General features: G+C 47.2%; 1 protein-coding gene across 1 annotated transcript in view; it reads right to left on the reverse strand.

Moving 5' to 3' along the window:
- Positions 1 to 18,437, reverse strand: part of INPP5D (inositol polyphosphate-5-phosphatase D) — a 130,763-nt gene that overhangs the window by 91,907 nt on the left and 20,419 nt on the right. Inside the window, exon 2 of the mRNA XM_089916206.1 lies at positions 17,386 to 17,449. Coding sequence (XP_089772332.1) covers positions 17,386 to 17,449 — 64 coding nt within the window. The remainder of the gene's footprint in view (positions 1 to 17,385; positions 17,450 to 18,437) is intronic.

Raw genomic sequence — 18,437 nt, forward strand, 5'->3', positions numbered from 1 at the left:
ACACCAAGGGGGGAAAGTGGCAGGGGGAGGGTGGTGGTGTGATGAATTGGGAGATTGGGATTGACATGTATACCCTGATGTGTATAAAATGGATGACTAATAAGAACCCGCTGTATAAAAAAATAAATTAAATTAAATTTTTTAAAAAAGATACTTGATATAATTTCCAATCTTCTTTAAAAAAAAAAAAAGCAAGTGGCAGTCCTTGGAACCAGCAGGGGTTCACTGGGAAGAGACCAAGTTGGGAGAACCTGTTTGTCTTACTTTATTTACATAGTAGAAGGTCAATGCATGTTTGCTAGCCTAATGAATTAGATCATTTGTTGCATCTGATAGAGATCATGGCTCAATTGCCTACAGAGGCTGGTCAGGTGATGTAAATGAGAGAAACCGGCTGGGAGTGAGGCAGTAGGGAGAGGTGGGGACTGTGGCATATCAAAGAGAAATGCCTCTAGGAAAGGCGGAAGCTTCCACTCAGCTCCAGTTGCATCACACTGGGTAATGTGGGTCTTAGGTTATCAGATCTTCAGAATTTTCAAGGGAGGCTGAAAATTCAGAATATTATATAAAATCTCTGAATTTTTCTAAATTTATTTTTTAATCTTAAAATTTTATTTTATTATTTATTTTTGTTTTTTGGCCATGCCGCACAGCTTACAGGATCTTAGTTCCCCGACCAGGGATTGAACCTGGGCCCCGGCAGTGAAAGCATCGAGTCCTAACCACCGGACTGCCAGGGAATTCCCAAAATCTCGGAAGTTTTTAAAATGCTTTTAACTGGCTCATAATTTTTAAAAAACGTATGTCAGGCAAGCAGACACTAAATCCAACGCAGGGGCTACCAGTTTGTGATCTCCGGTATAATCTATATAGATTTCAATAAAGCACTTTGTGATCTTCATCCGTGATCTTTTGTTGAGAACCACATGGAGGAATATTGGCTAGGGTGAGATGATGCCAATGTCAGCCTGGACACAGGTTTCAGCTGCTATTGGGGTCTCCCTCTCATTTACATCAGTGATTCCGATTAGGATCCAGGAGGTGGACTTACCAAAGTGTGGCTATCACCAAGCTAGGAGGCATTTCAAATATGCTGGGTGACAGACAGAACCAGGTCAAAGCAGAGCTCAGTGATCTGGAGCAAGAGGCTGGGTCAGAGAGAAGGCCCTGCTGGGCACTGACAACCTGGCTATACTTATCAGCGTCCCATCCACTCTGCCATTCCAGTTTGGGCATCGTTTGGTTGGTGCCTTCCTCTTGGCACTGCCATTTTTCTCCTTTTTTCCCCTTTAATTAAAATTTCTATTTCCTTGTCTTTGTTATGCATCCTCCTTCCAGAGCAGAAACATCCTCAGAAATCGGGAGCAAGACAACAGTGACTGCTATTGCCACTAATCTGCATCACTGCGGGCCCCAGCCAGCATGAAACAAGCCAAAGCAACTTCCTTCCCCTCAGATTACTTGTACTGAAAAGAAGGGACAAGTTTATCATTATCTGCGGACAACAAGATCACGTACCTAGAGAAGCCAAAAGAATACGTTCAAAAAATGATTAAAACTCATAATTCAGAAAGATAGGTAAGATCACCCTATAGACACCAACAAAACCCAGTCAGAAAATGTCACGGAAAAAACAGGTTCTGTTTGCCAAGGTAACTAAAACTACATCACACCCAGTAACAATGAAGATATAAGAACTATATGGAGAAAATACAAAAGACAGCACATGAGAGATAAAAAAGAAAACCTGAATAAATGGAGAGATATGCCATGTTCTCTGATAGGACATGATTGTATAAGGACACGATTGTATAAGGATTGTATAAGGATAATTAATCTATGAATTCAATGTAATTATATAAAAATTCCAACTGGATTTTTTTAGGGCACTTAACAAGCTGATTGTAAAACTCACCTGGAAAAGAAAATGCATGGAAACCATCAAAGAATAAAGAGAGGAACAATAAATAGAACTCAGTCTACTGGATACACACAATAAAGCCACAACAACAAAAACATTATGGAACAGCAGCAAGAATAGATTCCTCCAGTCAGAGGAACAGAAGGAAGATTCCCTACATTAGGACTACATGAATTTAGCATGTGATAAGATGGCATTGTGAATCAATGGAAAAAGGATGGATTGTTTAATATATGGTGTGGCTATCCATTCAGAGGATGGGGTTATATTCTCTATTTTGTACCAAATGCAAAAATAAAGAGCTAAACATAAAAGCTTATTATAAAAGTGTTAGGAGAAAATAATATTTTCCCTGGATAAGTAATATTGAGATAAGTGATTCACAAAACCCAGAATCCATAAATGAAAACATGTGACTACAAAAAGTTGTAAACTTCCACATGACAAACGAACCATAAACAAAGTTTAAAAAAAATGACAGGCTGGGAGAAAATATTTACATTAGAACTAACACAAAATTAATATACAAAGCATATGAAGAGCTTTTTATAACCAGAAAGATTTTTAAAAGGGAAAAAACTGACAAAGAATATATATAGCCAGTTCACAGGAAAAGAAATACAAATAGCCAATGCCTATGTGAAAATATTCTTATCCTCATTTCTAAAGAAGAAAATGCAAAATAAAATATTGAGATTGCGTATTGTATCCACCGTTTGATGAAAATAACAGACACTGGTAACGTCCAGTATTGAGAAGACGTGGGGACATGCTGGGTGCAAAGTGGCATCAGGTGGGAGATGGCTCATTGGAAGAGGCTTTTGCAAGGTGCTTTGGCTGTATCTATCAATACAATAAAAGCATGCATTCCCTCAACCTAGTAATATCTCATCCTGAAGAGAGCTTGTACATGTGCACAGCACAGACCAACCTACTGCTTATTGCAGTATTGTGTTTTGTAGTAATAACCAAAAAAAAAAAGGACATTGTCTAAGAGTAGGAGGATGAATTATATTGCATGGCAGTTGAAAAGTACTAACTCAAATGTATATTAACTAACTTGGCTAGATCTCAAAGATACATTGCTAAGGGAAGAAAGCGAACTGCAGAACAATATGAAAACATGATCCCATTTATTAAAAAAAAAAACAAAACCCTGTATATTTGTACAGGCTCACGTTTCTATGTAAATGCACCCAAAATGGCAAATGCCACATCTGGCAGTGGTTCCCCTTGCAGAGAAGAGAGGCGGGTGGGGAGATGGTGAGGGCAGGCTTTCACTTTCTACTCTCCGTGCTTCTGTTTTGTTTGAATGCTTTTAAAAAATATATTCATGTTTCCCTTGGGTTGAAAAAGAAAGCAAAAAGAAAAAGAAAAAGAAAGAAAACAGTAGCATCTGTTGTAAGCAGACCTGCCATCCCCGGACAAGGGTCTTGACGCTGGGGTCTCTCCACCTGCCCCTGACCTGGTGACCCGGAAGAGTTTCCGCCTGAGAACAAGCAGGGGGCTTTGGGGGCCCTGCCTTGGGGGCTTTGTCCCTGTTCACACAGCATGGCCACCACTAGTAGAGCTTTACATAATAATGACAACAAATATTTCAAAAAATTACCCCACCACCCAGTTTTTGCCTTGGGTGGTTTAAATTCAACACACATATGCTTTTCCCAGAGGGGTGTAGGGAATAAAAGGTAATTAAAAAAATTTTTCTTTTGCAAAACATTGTGAATGTACTGAGTGCCACAGAATTGTTCACGTTAAAATAGTTAATTTTGAGTTATGTGAATTTCACCTCAATTTGTACAAAAAACAACAAAAACAAACAACAACCACCCTCCCAGGGCACCCTGCCATCTACAGAACAGACTCCAAACTCCCAGCCCAGTGCTCAAGCCCTTTGTATCAGTCTGATCTCAAACTTTTTTCCCCTAATTTTCTCTGCTGGTACTCCTATTTGGGACCCCATGTGACAGCAACATTACCCCCAAATTTTCTGAGATAATCCTGTTTCTTGTAATAGAAAAATTTTAAATAAAGACAAGAAGTGAAAATTTTTATAAAGTATTATTATAAAAGTTATATCTTGGCCATGGTTAAAAAGAATTAAAACAGTACTAAAGGTATAAATTGAAAAGTAGAAGCCCTCCTGCCGTTGGTAACCCACAACGGTAACTCCTAGTCTTGCCACACTGTTAAGATATCTTCTCAGATATCTTTCCTGTCAACTCTGATATATGTGTAATACTGTGTATATATTCTATCCCTCAGCAAACAAAACCCAAAACTCTCATACATTAATATCATTCGGCACCTTCTTCTTTTAAATTTTGGAGATATTTCCAACCTATTACACACAGCTCTACCCTAACTTTTTAAACAACTGGTCAGACTATACTACATGTAACCATTCCCAATTCATCACATTTACCTGGCTTGCTGATTCTTCTTGGTCCCCATTTTGCAGTGAGGCTGCAGTGAATGTCCTTGTACATGTATCTTTGTCCATGTGACCTGTTCGACACATTCCTGGGGGGAGGGTGTCATTCCTCATGGGGACCAGGTGCCACAGATGTTCTTGGATATTGACAATTTGCCCTCCAGGGCGTTAGCCCCGAGGTGCATTCCTGCCCATCCGGGCGACTCTTACTGCCATTTCCCCCACCTCCGCATGGTATTCAGAATTTAACATCTATCTACACGAATCACTTGAGGATCTTGTTTAAATGCTGATTCTGAACCAGTAGGTCTGAGCCTGATTCCCTGCGTTTCTAACATGCTCTAGGATGATGCAGATGTTGGTCCGTGGACCACACTTCGAGTAGCAAGGCTCTAGAGCAATGCTATCCAATAGAAATAAAACGTGAGCCTTACACGTGATTTCAAATTTTCTAGTAGCCACATTAAAAAGAATTTTCAAAATAATCAGGTGAAACTAATTTGATGATTAGGTTTTATTTAACCCAATACATCCCAAATATCAGGATTTCAATGGGCAATAAGTAACAAGTTATGAGATATATTACATTTTTTTCTTTTTTTAAAAAAAGGCCTTTGAAATCTGGGGTGTATTTTACACTTTGCCCATCTGAATCTGGACTAACCACATTTCATGTGCACGACTGCCACAGGCGGCCAGTGGCGGCTGCATTGCCCAGCTCTAGAGAATCTCCTGGGCTCTACCAGGTGGGGGAACAATGTCTCTTTCTCAGACCCCTGGGAACGGCACAGGGCTAAGAGGGTCGGAGGCAGGAGAGGGGCACCAGGAGGCAGTAGTGAGAAGACACTCATCAGCCAAAGGATGTATGGCCTGAAGCCGCCACGAGACTGGCAGTAGGAAGGAATTCTGGATGCATAAGGACTCCAAGCAACGATGCTATTATTATTATTATTATTATCACTCTCTGTTCTTAGGCAAGATTCCCAATAACTTTTCTTTACATTAAAAAGAAAAGAGATATAATTGACATACAACATTATATTAGCTTCAGGTGTACACGATTTGATGTACATATTGCAAAATGATTACCACGATACGTCTGGTTAACATCTATCACTGCACATATTACAGTTTTTTTTCTTATCGTGAGAACTTTTAAGATCTACTCTCTTAGCGACTTTCAAATATGCAATACAGTGTTATTAACCATAGTTGCCAGGCTGTACATTACATCCTCAGGACTTATTTTGTCTTATAACTGGAAGTTTGTACATTTTGACTACCTTCACTTTTAAAGGGAATCACAGCACACTTAACATTGTGCGCTGTTCACTCTAGCTGACCAGGCATGATACTGTTATTGCCAAATTTTTGCAAATCTTTTCTCCCCCCAATACTGTAGAACTGCTGACATTTAAAGATAGCCTGAGCAAGTACTCAAAGTGCTTAAGATAAGGTCCTTAAGACTATTTTTAAGATACCAAATATATTACAGTTTCGAAAGTTAAATTTTAGAGAAACACATAATACAGTGACAGCTTCCCAAGAAGCAAGGCATGTTTCAAGGTCAGGGGATTTTATTTCTGTTTTATATTTTCAATTTGAACTTCCTCACCCTTACTTGCTACTTTCCTAAAAGAAAAAGCAGAGACAACAAATACTGATCTGCAGGAATCCTTCCTTCTTAATACAGAAAAAAGAAGACTTAACTCAGAGAGTAATTTTGTGGTCCAAGCCGGGCCGTGTAAACCACAGGACCTCGTGCTGCACTCAGATTGGAAATGTGCTTATTTCTCCATTTCTCTCAGGACACGCTACTTGATTTATCTTTCTGCTTCTTCCTGTGTAACCATTTTCATCATGGGGTCCAAATTTGTTCACCCATGCCAGCAGGAATAAACCCTTTCAGGTGCAAAGCGTGGGGCTGAAGGGTGCAGACAGCTGAGCGTGGTGTGGGGATGGGGAGTGCTGGGGGAGGTGGCCCTGGCCACCTGGGGGCCAGAGACTGTCACAGGCCTGGGGCTCTGTGATTTCACTCAGTCCACCTCAAGATTGAGGAGGGGGTGTGGGGAAGGAAGGAGAGTTTCTAAGTTCTCCTCCACCTCCAGTATGCAAAATTTGCCTTTAAAATAGCCATTTCCCTCTGACACATGCAATGAAGGAAGCTCTTCTTGTTCACTGCTTCCATTTCCCCTTTTCTCTCACCCCCAGCAAAGGTCCTGCTTAGCTTGAAAGGGGACCTTTTTAGGTTTAAAGAGGCTGCCTGGTTTAAACTCCTCCCCTGAAAGAAGTGAACCACACATCTCTTGGCACTGCTTGGATAGAGCAAGTATTTATACTTGTACAAGCTCATCGATACCAAAAACCTGGACTAGTCATTATCTTTCAAAAGGCTTCATGGTCCCAGTGGTCCTGGGAGCAGGAGCATTCTCATTGCTGGGAGCTTAGGAGGGATATTTTTAGCCTTAATTACATATCCCTGAGATGCTTTTCCTTCCAGCTTGCTTTTCTTTTCTTTTTGCGAAACTCTCAAGGTGCTCTGAGGGAGACAGAAATGACAGCTGGCAGACAAGCTCTGTGTCCTTAGCCTGGGAGTCAGCTTGCAGAAGAGCAGCCTCGGGGCAGGTGGAGCCTGGAGCATCTCCTGATGAACCTGCAGCCCCCCCACCCAAGCTCCCCCGCTGCCTTTACCTCATCCCAGACCCGTCCTGCTGCACCCACTGCGCCCCTGCCGCAGAGCAGATTATGAAACGGCTGCCCCCCATCACTCCCCTCTCCTCTCCGTTGATGTCACTGCTATAGAAGGAATCATAGAATTCTAGAGCATGCAGGCATTTGGAGGTCTCTAGTCTACTCCCCTCCTTTTACAGGTGAAGAAATGAAAGCCATTCCTCCCTGCTCATACTATAAATTTACACCTCATTCAAAAGTTTGGCAAATACTACTCGAGCACCTACTCTGTACCAGCTGCTCTCCTAGGAGCTGCAGACACAGGGGTGAGCAAGACAGATGAAGTCTTAGCTCCCCTGGGTCTTCCATCCTCATGGTGGAGACAGATGACAAATGAGTAGGCCAATAAATCACAAAGACAGTCGCCATGGTGGCCAGAACAGTAGCCCCTCAAGGACACCCACTTCCCCATCCCTGGAACCTGTGAAGGTGTTTTGTTATGGGTTGTGGGGGAATTAAGATGCACAGGGAATTAAGGTTGCTAATGTACTGACCTTGAGATAGGAGGATTATCTTGAGTTATTTAGGTGGACCCAATCGAATCTCTTGAGTACTGAGAGGTAAATTGGAGCACCACTTTCAAGCCAAGTCCAGTTGGGCCTTTCAGTTAATGAGTGGTCATGAAGGCTGCCCTGGGCTGGGCTCTAGGGCAGACACAGAGGCAAATGAGACCCTCACCTTGTTCCCGAGGTACCCACAGTTCACAGGGGTAGACAGCCAGGGCTGAGCACCACCCCACATGGCAAGGGCTTGGTAGTAGGAAGAGGGGAAGTGATTGGGAGCATAGAACAGAGGGTGATGATTTTTTGGAGCGTGGGCTGGGACATTCATTTCCTCCTATTGAAGGGGAACTCTTTTTGCTGTAGAAGATTCCTAAAACACCTCTACTTCAAGCTCTAGACCTGGGGTTCAGGGGATCATCTTGCTAACTGCTTGCCATCGGTCTCTAAACTGAATGTCCCGTGAGGGCAGGGACTGTGCCCAACTAATATGTGCTGAATGAGTGAGGATGGATAAATGGATGTGGGGCATCTCAGCTAAGTCATTCTGGAACATGGACAGGAGGTACCGCTGTAACACTGCCTGGACTGAACTTAACAGGAGGGTCATCTTGAGCCTCATTCAAGAAGGTTAATGGCTCAAATGCTACACAACTCACAGCTGGTTCCAAGGCTGGGTCCAACCTTCAGTGGTTGGGAAAGCAAAGGCCAGTAGCCGAACATGGCGGCAGCGTCAGATTTAATCTGGCGCTCACCCTCCAGCCAGGAGGCCCCATTGGACTCCTCCATGACTAACAGCCAAGCCAAGGAGGGGGGGTGGCCTTGCCCTTAAGCCACAGCATGGCGGGTCACGTGATATCCCTATTCTGTCACTGACCAGTTGTATGAACCGAGCAAACAGTGTTATCCCACCTGAGCCTTAGTTTCCTTGTGTTTAAAATGGGAGTACTGTTAAGAATACCTCCCTCCCAGGATTAAAGAATGTATATTAAGTGCCTGGCTCCTAAGAAGGTCTCAATAAATGGGGACAATGGTGAAAAGAGATAAGGTAAGCCCCGGGGCGGGTCGGTTATAGGACCTTCCCTGGCCCCTCTGGTGTCCTCAAGTTCTCTCTCACTGCTGCCCAGAGGGACCCCTGGGACCAGCCCCTGCCCTGAGCGCCTGCATCTGTCTTCCCCAGTTCTTCAACTGGCCCAAAGAGCAGACATAGGACTCAAGTGGGTCCTCATACAAAGAGGACAGAGGGGCCTGAGCTTGGCACCTCCATCCCCTCCCCACTCCTGGGCCGTGATCTGGGGCCAGTCAGGATTCCTGGCCACTTATTCTTCTTTCCAAGTCCTCCTGCGCTATCATGTACCAGTCTCAGGACTCCTGAATCTTTTGTGTCCCCAAGTGTCAGCACTTTCTCCCTCCCCTGAGCCTGGCGTCCTCAGTCCGCAGGCCTGGGCTTCTGCCTGCATAGTTCTGCCTGGGTGTTGCTTAGCTGACTGGCCTCCGTGCCTCTCTCCCCACTTCCTAGTTATCGTAAAACCATCACTCATTGGGTTACACACGTGTCTGGCACTGCGTGCTTCACATAAACCATCTCTGGTCCTGGAAATCTCCCTACGTGAGTAATGTCATTATCCCCATATTTCAGATGAGGAAATGGGGGCTGGAGAGAATAAGACCCAGAGGAAGGCTTCTCTCAATCCTCTGCTACAGGAACTAGTAAAACATCCTGGGAAGCATCTGACATCATCACATGGATGTGAAAAGGCAAGGTCTTTCTGACCCAGAAGTGAAAATCCACAAGAAGAAAATGGGAAAGATGAACAGACAACAGCACCAGTTAAAGAGGGAGCTCAACCAATAATGCAGGCTGGCTCCAACACAGAAAACTCTGTGGTGACATTAAAATCCACATTGGAGGGAGTGACAGCAAAACGAAGACTGTGGAACAGAGAACCTGCCCAGGATGCAGAGGCAATTGACAAGGAATGAAAAACGAGTGCCAAGTCAGTAGATATGGTGGATAGTGTGGACCCAGTTAAGAATGATAACAGCAGCAAGGGCAAATCAAGTCCTAATTTTAAGTGAAACACATAGTCGTTCTACATTCTTTTTTTTTTTGTGGTACGCGGGCCTCTCGCTGTTGTGGCCTCTCCCGTTGTGGAGCACAGGCTCCGGACGCGCAGGCTCAGAGGCCATGGCTCACGGGCCCAGCCGCTCCGCGGCATGTGGGATCTTCCCGGACCAGGGCACGAACCCGTGTCCCCTGCATCGGCAGGCGGACTCTCAACCACTGCGCCACCAGGGAAGCCCCGTTCTACATTCTTAAGGGTGTCAGCAGAATTAATCTATTCAGTAAATATCTACTGAGTGCCCACTATATGCCAGGAACAGTTCTGAGACTGGCAGTACAAAAATCAATTAATAAGTATATAAAGTCAGGTACTTACAAGTGCCATGAAGAAGATAAAGGAAGGTAAGGGGTTCGGGAGCTGTAGGTGGGCGGCAGGAAGCAGGCAGATATTTTTATGGAGTAATTAGGGATTCTTTTCTTTTCTTCTCTTTTCTTTTTTAAAACATCTTTATTGGAGTATAATTGCTTTACAATGGTGTGTTAGTTTCTGCTGTATAACAAAGTGAATCAGCTATACATATACATATATCCCCACATCTCCTCCCTCTTGCATCTCCCTCCCACCCTCCCTATCCCACCCCTCTAGGTGGTCACAAAGCACCGAGCTGATCTCCCTGTGCTATGCGGCTGCTTCCCACTAGCTATCTATTTTACATTTGGTAGTGTATATATGTCCATGCCACTCTCTCACTTCTTCCCAGCTTACCCTTCCCCCTCCCCGTGTCCTCAAGTCCATTCTCTACGTCTGCGTCTTTATTTCTGGGATTATTTTCTTAGAGGAAAGACTCTCTTCTGTTGGGTAGCTTTAAGTAGCCTCTTAATATACTAAGGTTAGACCCAGAACCTGATCTTGAGAGCAAAGTTGAGGGAAGACGCTAAACCATTCTGCAAGAAGCAAGTAGTTGCTAAAATATTGATTGGTTTTTATGCTTTTTCTGGTTAGAGCTGGAGAAAGGGATATCGACCCCTAGGATGTGGGGCATGGAGACAAGTCATTGCAAGTGTCTGAGCGGGATTGGAGTGGTCCTGGCAACACGGCGCAGGCCACGGCTGAAGAGAGGGGAGAGTCGGGGATATGAGTGTCAGACCGTGGATTATGAGCTTCTGGTGCAGTGAAACTTGACGTTCAGTTAAAAATTTTCTTTTTCTCTTTTGAAATTCCCCTAGGATAGGCCAAACGTTTGCATATTAAAGTACTTTTTGCTGCAGGTAACAGAGAACCCCAATTCAACTACTTGAACAAAAAGGAATTAATTATCTCACAAACAGGAAGTCTAGAGGCCAGGCAATGACCAGGCTGGTTAATTCTGCTTGGTTAATTCAATGGCATCATTGAGGACCCAGGTTCATTTCATCTTCCTGCTCTGTCCTCTGCATACTGGCCTCACTTTCCAGCTACTTCCCCTCCTGGTTGCAAGATGGCAGCAGCAGCCCCAGCTATCCCATCCTACGACAGCTTCCAAAGGTAGAAAAGGGACCATTTCATCCTTGGGTCTCCTTCTAAGACAAAAGAAACCTTTACCAGAAGCCCCGTGGAACACTTCCCTTCACATCTCATTGGTTACTAGTGCATCCTACTCCTATCAATTACGTTATATTACATTATCCCTGTACCTAAACCCACCAACCACAGCTAGTGTTGGTCCCCATGTGGGCTCTGCTTCGGGCAACAAAGAGGAAATGGTCCCATGTCCTGTGGCAAGGTGGACTAGAAGTCTTGGAGCATGAGAAGCAGGGACAACATGGCCAGCGGGGAGGGGGGAAGAGTAAAGACAGTCATTTGGAGGTAGAGAGGGCAAATAGAAACCAGAAGAGCTGGAATAAAGACTTACTCAAGGGACTTCCCTGGTGGTCCAGTGGTTAAGACTCTGTGCTCCCAATGCAGGGGGCCCGGGTTCAATCCCTGGTCAGGGAACTACGTCCCACATACCACAACTAAATATCTCGCATGCCACAGCTAAGACCCGGCACAGCCAAATAAATAAATTAAAACAAAACAAAACAAAAAACCCCACAAAACTTACTCAAAGACCAAACAGAAGAAAAGTCTTCTGAGCCAAAGAAAGACCCAGGTTTGCAAAGCGAAAAGGCTGAACACATTCCCAGAACTACTGATGAAAGAAAAATGACAAGGGTGGTAAAGAATCCCCACACAAAAAAGGAAAAAGCCTGGTTCCCTATAATGGGACTGGTACCAGCTTGACCTTGGATTTTGTATCTGGGGCTATTTGTAACTCATAAATTTCTGAAGGCAGTAGAACACCACCTCTATAGAATTTTGAGGGGAAATTCGGTCCCCAAGAATTTCATCTCCATCAAATTTCCTTTTCAATCTGAAGGCAACTGGAAAATGTTTTGAGATATTCAGAAGCTTGGAAAACAGACCTGTCCTTGTTCTACAGCAGGTTAAACTAAAATGAACTGAGATGAAATTACATTAAAATGCACGCTTCTAGAATGTGGCAGCGATGGCCTAAAGGGACTGCTTGGCCTCTGTGGAGCCTGCCGGGCCCCCTGCCGCAGAGTCCTGCGACGTGGCCCCGGCCGTGTATGGCTTCTGTCGCCTGTGCCTCTTCTGCTCCCTCTTGTGCAATGTCAGGAAGTGTGTTCTCGAGCCACATCCTTCGCCCGGCAGCTCAGACGGAATCTTTACTTCACTTGGTGACCACTCAGAACAATCGCAGCTGCCACCCTCTTCCTGAGCTCAACCGTCAACCCTCCTGGACACTTGTGACGGAACGGCTTTTAGAAAGTTGTTTTGTTTTCTCTCTCCAAAAGCCACACTGCCCAGAGCAACGTGACAGCCACCATCGGGGAGCAGGAACTGAGTCATGAGTCTCTCACCCGAACAGCTCAAAGCGCCGGGGTTTTCTTCTAAATGGGGAAAGGAGACCGAGAGTCTATGAGGCTCATGGTTTCCAATTCCCTCTTCACCTAAACTTGCCTTAAAACCTGTGCGTGTTCCGGTCTTGATTTCAACAGTCAATATCCTGCGTAGAACCTCAACGCTGAGAAAAGACAGGGAGTTTGTAGTGAATGTATCGCTGTGATGGGGGGCCAGGGGCAGTTTTTATTTTCTGCTTTATTCTTCCTGGTAGGAAGGATGTGAGAAAAACAGCAAGAGTTGAAGGGTCGTAGGAATGGAGCCAAAGGGCCCCATCCACTTGGACTGTGGCGTCGGGCCGTTTACGTGACAGCCCTCGGCCCTCCCCTCAGTTCTGCTCAAGCTGGCCCATCAGGACTGCACGTCCCGCCTTGAACTTGGGCCTTGATGTCCCAGGGAGGAGGGTCATTGCAAAAGGCAGTGGGAGCCTCACAGTTCATTCCAGGGAGCGCCACTTCCCTGTCCACGGCGGGGAGGGAGTCTGGGCCTTATGAGAAACCCACACTCTCGGTGCGGGAAACTCAAGGCTGAGGGACTGGGCGCACCCGCCTTCCTCTGGCCTCACAGGGTGGCGCTCAGAGCCCTGCCCACCCCCAGCACTGGCAGCTCAACCTCCAGTCTGGAAGATTCTCAGGGTCAAGGGTGGCTGTTGAACAGCTACTTAACAAATACACGGGCTGCTGAGAAAACTGTGGAAATCCACAGCCCAAGAAGCAGAGCTGAGGGAGCCTGACTGCCACGAAACCTGCCCCCTTCCTGCCACCCCTAGTCACTGCCTAGAACCTTCTAGAACACCGCCTGTGTCCCTTCCCCTCCCCTTCTCTGCTGCCTCTGTGCCCCACGCCTGTTTCCATCTTTTCTTCTGTCAGAACTGCCCACCCCACTCACCTGTACCCCTCCCTCGTTCTTCCTTCACTTTTTCTTCCTCCCTCTTAGCTTTCTCTTTCCTTGTCTCCTTTTCCCTCTTTCATTCAGTCCTTCCTTCTTTCCTGTCTCTTCATTGTCTTTCTCCTTCTCTTTCCATCCCATTTCCTGCCATTCTTCCCTCCTCCCTCAGTGGAGCACGAGGTAGAACTGACTTATGCTGGTTCACAGATGCCATCATCCCGTTGGAGGTCTGTTCCCTCTCACAGCAAATAAAGACGGTAACGGCCATGCAGCTCCCTGACGCCGGCCACTCCCCGGGGCTGGGTATTTTACACGCACCCTGGGAGGCATGTGTGTGATTCCCACTTTCCAGTAGGGTCACACTCTCACCCAAGGCCGCATGGCTGGCACAATCTTGACTTGAACCAGCTGGGAACAGGGTGGTCTGCTTGAGTTCCAGGTGCCTCACTGATTTAGCCCAAAGGCCAGATGTTACGTGTGATCAAATGTTATCAATATTTACAACGGTGGCAGGAAAAGAGGGCTCTCCCTTTGAGAGGCTACCTCTCCCTGTCTCCCTGTCCTCCTGGGGCAGAGTCTGTCCTTCTCTAAGGGATTCAACACCTAGCTGGGTTTGGACACACTTTATGGGGTCCAAGAAAGACGGCTTAGCTGGGCAGGTCTGGAGACGGGGCCCGAGGCCTTGCTTCTGCAGGGCTCAGCCACGTCCATGCTTAAAGCACGGGGGTTGAATGAAGTTACAGCTTACACACTTCCCTCCCATCTCTGATTTTTTGTAAGTCAGAGAAAGGTGGAGTGAGAACGAAGTAACCAGGCGTCAGGATCGCTCCCCTTCCTGAGCCTCATGGACTGTCACGGGCCACAACCCGCGGCCAACTTCACGAGGTCGCTCTGCAAGAAACGAAGACCGAGTGGCTCTTTGGTTTTGTCAAAAAGCCAGAGGCCCCCGTGAGAAGAGCTATAAGGTAATTAGAAAAAGATGAAAGCTTTTGCTGCTTCACTTGGCAACGTTTCAGGCCAGATTCTTATTCGGGGAGCCTCCTATTCTGGTAGCACCAAACAGATTCAGGTGTAAGGAGTGAGTTATTTAGAAACTGTGGCTAAGCTCAGAAAAGAGTATGAGGTTTTGCCTCAACATGAAAAGAGGAACTGGATTTAAAATAAACCCCGAACGGTAACTGCTGGAGCTCGACAACCCGGAGACTCGGCCTAGCAGTGCGCGTGCGTTAACCTGCTCGCTGGTGCACAGCTACTCTGATCATCTCGTGAGGTGTTGTATTTTTATAGGAAGGCGTATCCTTAGGAGTGAAAATTGCCTAGGTCCCCCGGCTCCCTGTCCCCCGGTTACCTGGCATTGGCCACCAAGGAGGTCCCGGGCCCAGTGCCGGGGTCGGGGGCAGACCCGTCTAGCAGGGTGCCAGCTCTTCTGTGACACCTGCCTGCCCACCACCCTGGCTGAGCGTGGGCCTCAGGTAACCATGCTCTGTCCCCACAACTCTACCCCCTTCTACGAGCCGTGGGCGGGCCCTGCTCCAAGGCAGCTGATTCATTCACAGACCTGAAAGGGCCCCTGCAGACAAGTTGTTGATGGGGCCGAGCCAACCGTATTCCCTCTTGGGACTGGCAGCTCAGGAGTGAGCCTGTTGGTGGGGAAGCAGACCCACTGAGAAGGGCTGAGTCGTGGCAGGTAGCACCTGGGTTGCAGGGCCCCAACCCTTCTGGTCCCAGGCCCCAGCCTTCTCCCTCCTTGCACCGAGCATCTCCACCAGGGCCGCCCGCCCCCCTTGCATAAGTCAGCCAAAGCAAGTCTCTGCTCTTTTCAACCCCCAAAGCCTGATGAGGCCCCAGCTGCTGCAGGACTGGCAGCCGTTCCCAGGAACATGCAATGTCATAGCAGCAAGAGGTAAAGGCCAGAGGGAACAGACCTAGACGCAGTCTAGACGTAGACAAGCCGTGCGTACAAACTCTATAGAAGTCACAAAGGCATGTCTTTTCCAGCTTAAGGCCTAGTCATACTTAAATTCTTCTTCCCTTTGAAGGAATAGAAGAAAACCACAAGGGGAAAAAAGATCAAAAGCACCAACTAACTTTTAACTTAAGAGAGTTTAGACTCCTTTCAGCAAACCACCTATCAAGGACGCCAACCTTTGTGGGAAAGTTCATGCAGTCTTAGACTTGGAAAAAATTCGAGGCCATTGAGCCCCACTGCCTGCCCCAGGCAGGCCTCCCTTCAGGCGGCCTCATCCCTGACGGGTGAGGAGCCCATAGGAGAGGCAGCCATCCCACTGATGAGTGGTTGCCAAGTCTTGAAAGAACCGTCCAATATTAAGGTACCAACATTTGTCCCTGGTGCCGAGACTGAGACATGGGGGCATCCTAGACTATCCAGAAACATTCAAATGGATGTTCTTTAGATACCAGTGCAGAGGCACGTATGTACAGGAAGGACGAAGAAGCCAGAAGCAGCGCTCAGGCTGACCTCTAGGACATGAAGCAATTCTGCTTGAGCCCAAACTTGCATCCCCAGGGAAGCCCTGCAGCACAGCCCCAGCTTCCGAGAAGGCAGCGTCGTGATCACCTGGGTTGGCTCACGCATGGCCCCGAGGTCTCTGTCTCTGTCCCAAGTGGCTCACTGAAATGATTTCTTTGATCCCCATAAATAGTCTCCCAGAAACTTTCTACTCAACACAACTCCCTCTTGACACATTTCCAGTGACTTGTGCCCCAGGGACCTGCCTGTTGTCCTGCCCTTGATTCCAGCTCCGTCTGTACCGCTGCATCCGAGTTCTGCACGAAATGCATTGTTCCCTTCACCTCCGGAATCAGTGATTACACGCCACCTCGCCCCTTCCACCTCTACTTTCTTTTCAACTAAACCCCACAGACTCTGTCGCTGCTTCTCCATGACATGGTGTCCCAACCCTTCTCTATCCTGGCTGCTCTGCTTGGCACATGGGTGGGGCACTCTGCCTGTGGGTGCCTCTCACGAAGGGCCCAAGAGCTGAGTGTGACTCCTCTGCTCCCACCGTGGACACCGAGAGCATCACCCCATTTTTCCTGCCCACCCCCTGCTCTCTTGGTGCAGCCAGATTACATATAGCTCCCCTGGCCTCCACATCACTCGGTTGTCATGCATTGTGGTCACACAACACCCGTGGTGTTTGTCACGCAAACTGTATGGAAGGTGGTCTTCCCGGACTTGGCGCACCTAGTATGGCTTTCTTTAAACTTTTTTTCTTTCTTTTTTGGCCACGTTACACTGCTTGCAGGATCTTAGTTCCCTGACTAGGGATCGAACCCCGGGGCCACGGCAGTGAAAGCACCGAGTCCTAACCACTGGGCTGCCAGGGTATTCGCTCTTTAACCTTTAATGCAAGTTTTGCACGTTTGGACTTTACACGGTGAAATCAGATGCCATGAGCATCATCAGCCTCTGACGGAACAGATCTCCACAAATTGAAAGATATTATCTCATGCTAATCCTTAGGGCAGTCTTCTAGCCCCTCAGAAACTACGATCTGTTCTCCCACAAGTACCCTCCCTTCTCTCCTTCCTGGCCCACTTACTGTCACGCATTTGAATGCGCTGAAGAAAACAACCAACAAGCCACAGTCACTTGTCCTTGGTCTCTGAGTATCCTTCTTTCTGTTATTTCACCTTCACACCCATGAACACAGATAACATCTGCTGTGTCTGCTCCATCATGTCCCGGGGCGGGTCCCTTTGCAGGGTCACAGTCTACCCGCTAAGCAACGCCACCCAGGTTCTTCTAGGAGAAAGACAAGCCCCCATGTCTAGGCGGCTTGGGGCACCTGCTTTCTTCCCTTCTTCCTCTTTTTCACTCCTTCCCTGCCAATATACGTTCCAGTCAGGGTCAGATTTCAAAGTTTATAAAAGACTTACCTGAACAGTGAATTTATCATCTTCATTGGGCAGAATCCTGTAAGTGTAAACGCAATTCCGGTACCTGAAATAGACCAAATGCTGAATTAGAACCTATGCATTCCTTTTTCTGGACATCAAGCAATCCTGGGCAAAGTCAGGGCTGCTTGTCCACTCCCCATCCCCCCAGCACTCAAGGAGCCTCAGGAAAAGGCGGGTGGGATCTTTGGGACGTGATTTACGTTGGCGCTTGACAGCTAGCTGTGTGGTCTGATTTAAAGGAGTCCGCCATCTGAAAGGGCTTCCTAAACCTCTGGGCTGTCATGTTGGCCAAATGAATGGAGCCAGAAGGGGTGTTTCAAGAAGAAATGAGACTCCAGTGGGGCTGAGCATGGCGGGAACATGCCGAATGGGTGGTGGGCACTGCCACAGAGGGGCGGCACTGGCAGGGCAAAGCTCAGTCAGCTTTGGACGGAGCTCCCCTATCCCCTGTGGCTGCCTCTCCTGGAGACTTTGCCCCATGGGTTCATTCTCCCAAAGACCAGCCACCATCCCTTCAGAGACCCAGATTTTCCCAGCAGCAGGTGGGTGAGCCTTAGGGTTGCTTCTAACGCAGAAGTGCAAGGAATTTCGGATTCTCTTTTCTTTCCAGAAGCTCAACCTTCCTCTGGTCCAGAGGTCTCCAATGTGAGAAGGAAGAAGAGCTACTTTTTATTCTCCTAAAAGCTTTGAGAGGAAGTGGGAGTTGTCAAGTCTGACCACCTTGGGAAAGGGGCCCATTGGTGGGTGGTCCAGGTGGGGGACCCAGCCTACAGAAGCCTGGTGACAGCAGATGGCCACGGAGGTCCACTGGCTCGGCTGCCGAGCCCACAGGCATAAGGAGTTTGGGAGAACGCTACTTGGGTCTTACACTCTCAGTTGAAATGGCTGGTCTGTTCTCTCACCCACCATAACCTCCCTGCCCCCATTTCCCCCACTTGGGATTCTCACAGACCTTGAAAACTTGCCCATCCCTGCTGGACCCCCAGGCAGGGGCCACACTCCAGCTCACAGATGCTCATGTTGTTTCTGTG

This window comes from Delphinapterus leucas, chromosome 8 (genome assembly GCF_059928025.1).
Source record: "Delphinapterus leucas isolate spDelLeu-1000000601 "Yukka" chromosome 8, BTC_Dleu_Yukka2, whole genome shotgun sequence".
Lineage (NCBI taxonomy): Eukaryota > Metazoa > Chordata > Mammalia > Artiodactyla > Monodontidae > Delphinapterus > Delphinapterus leucas.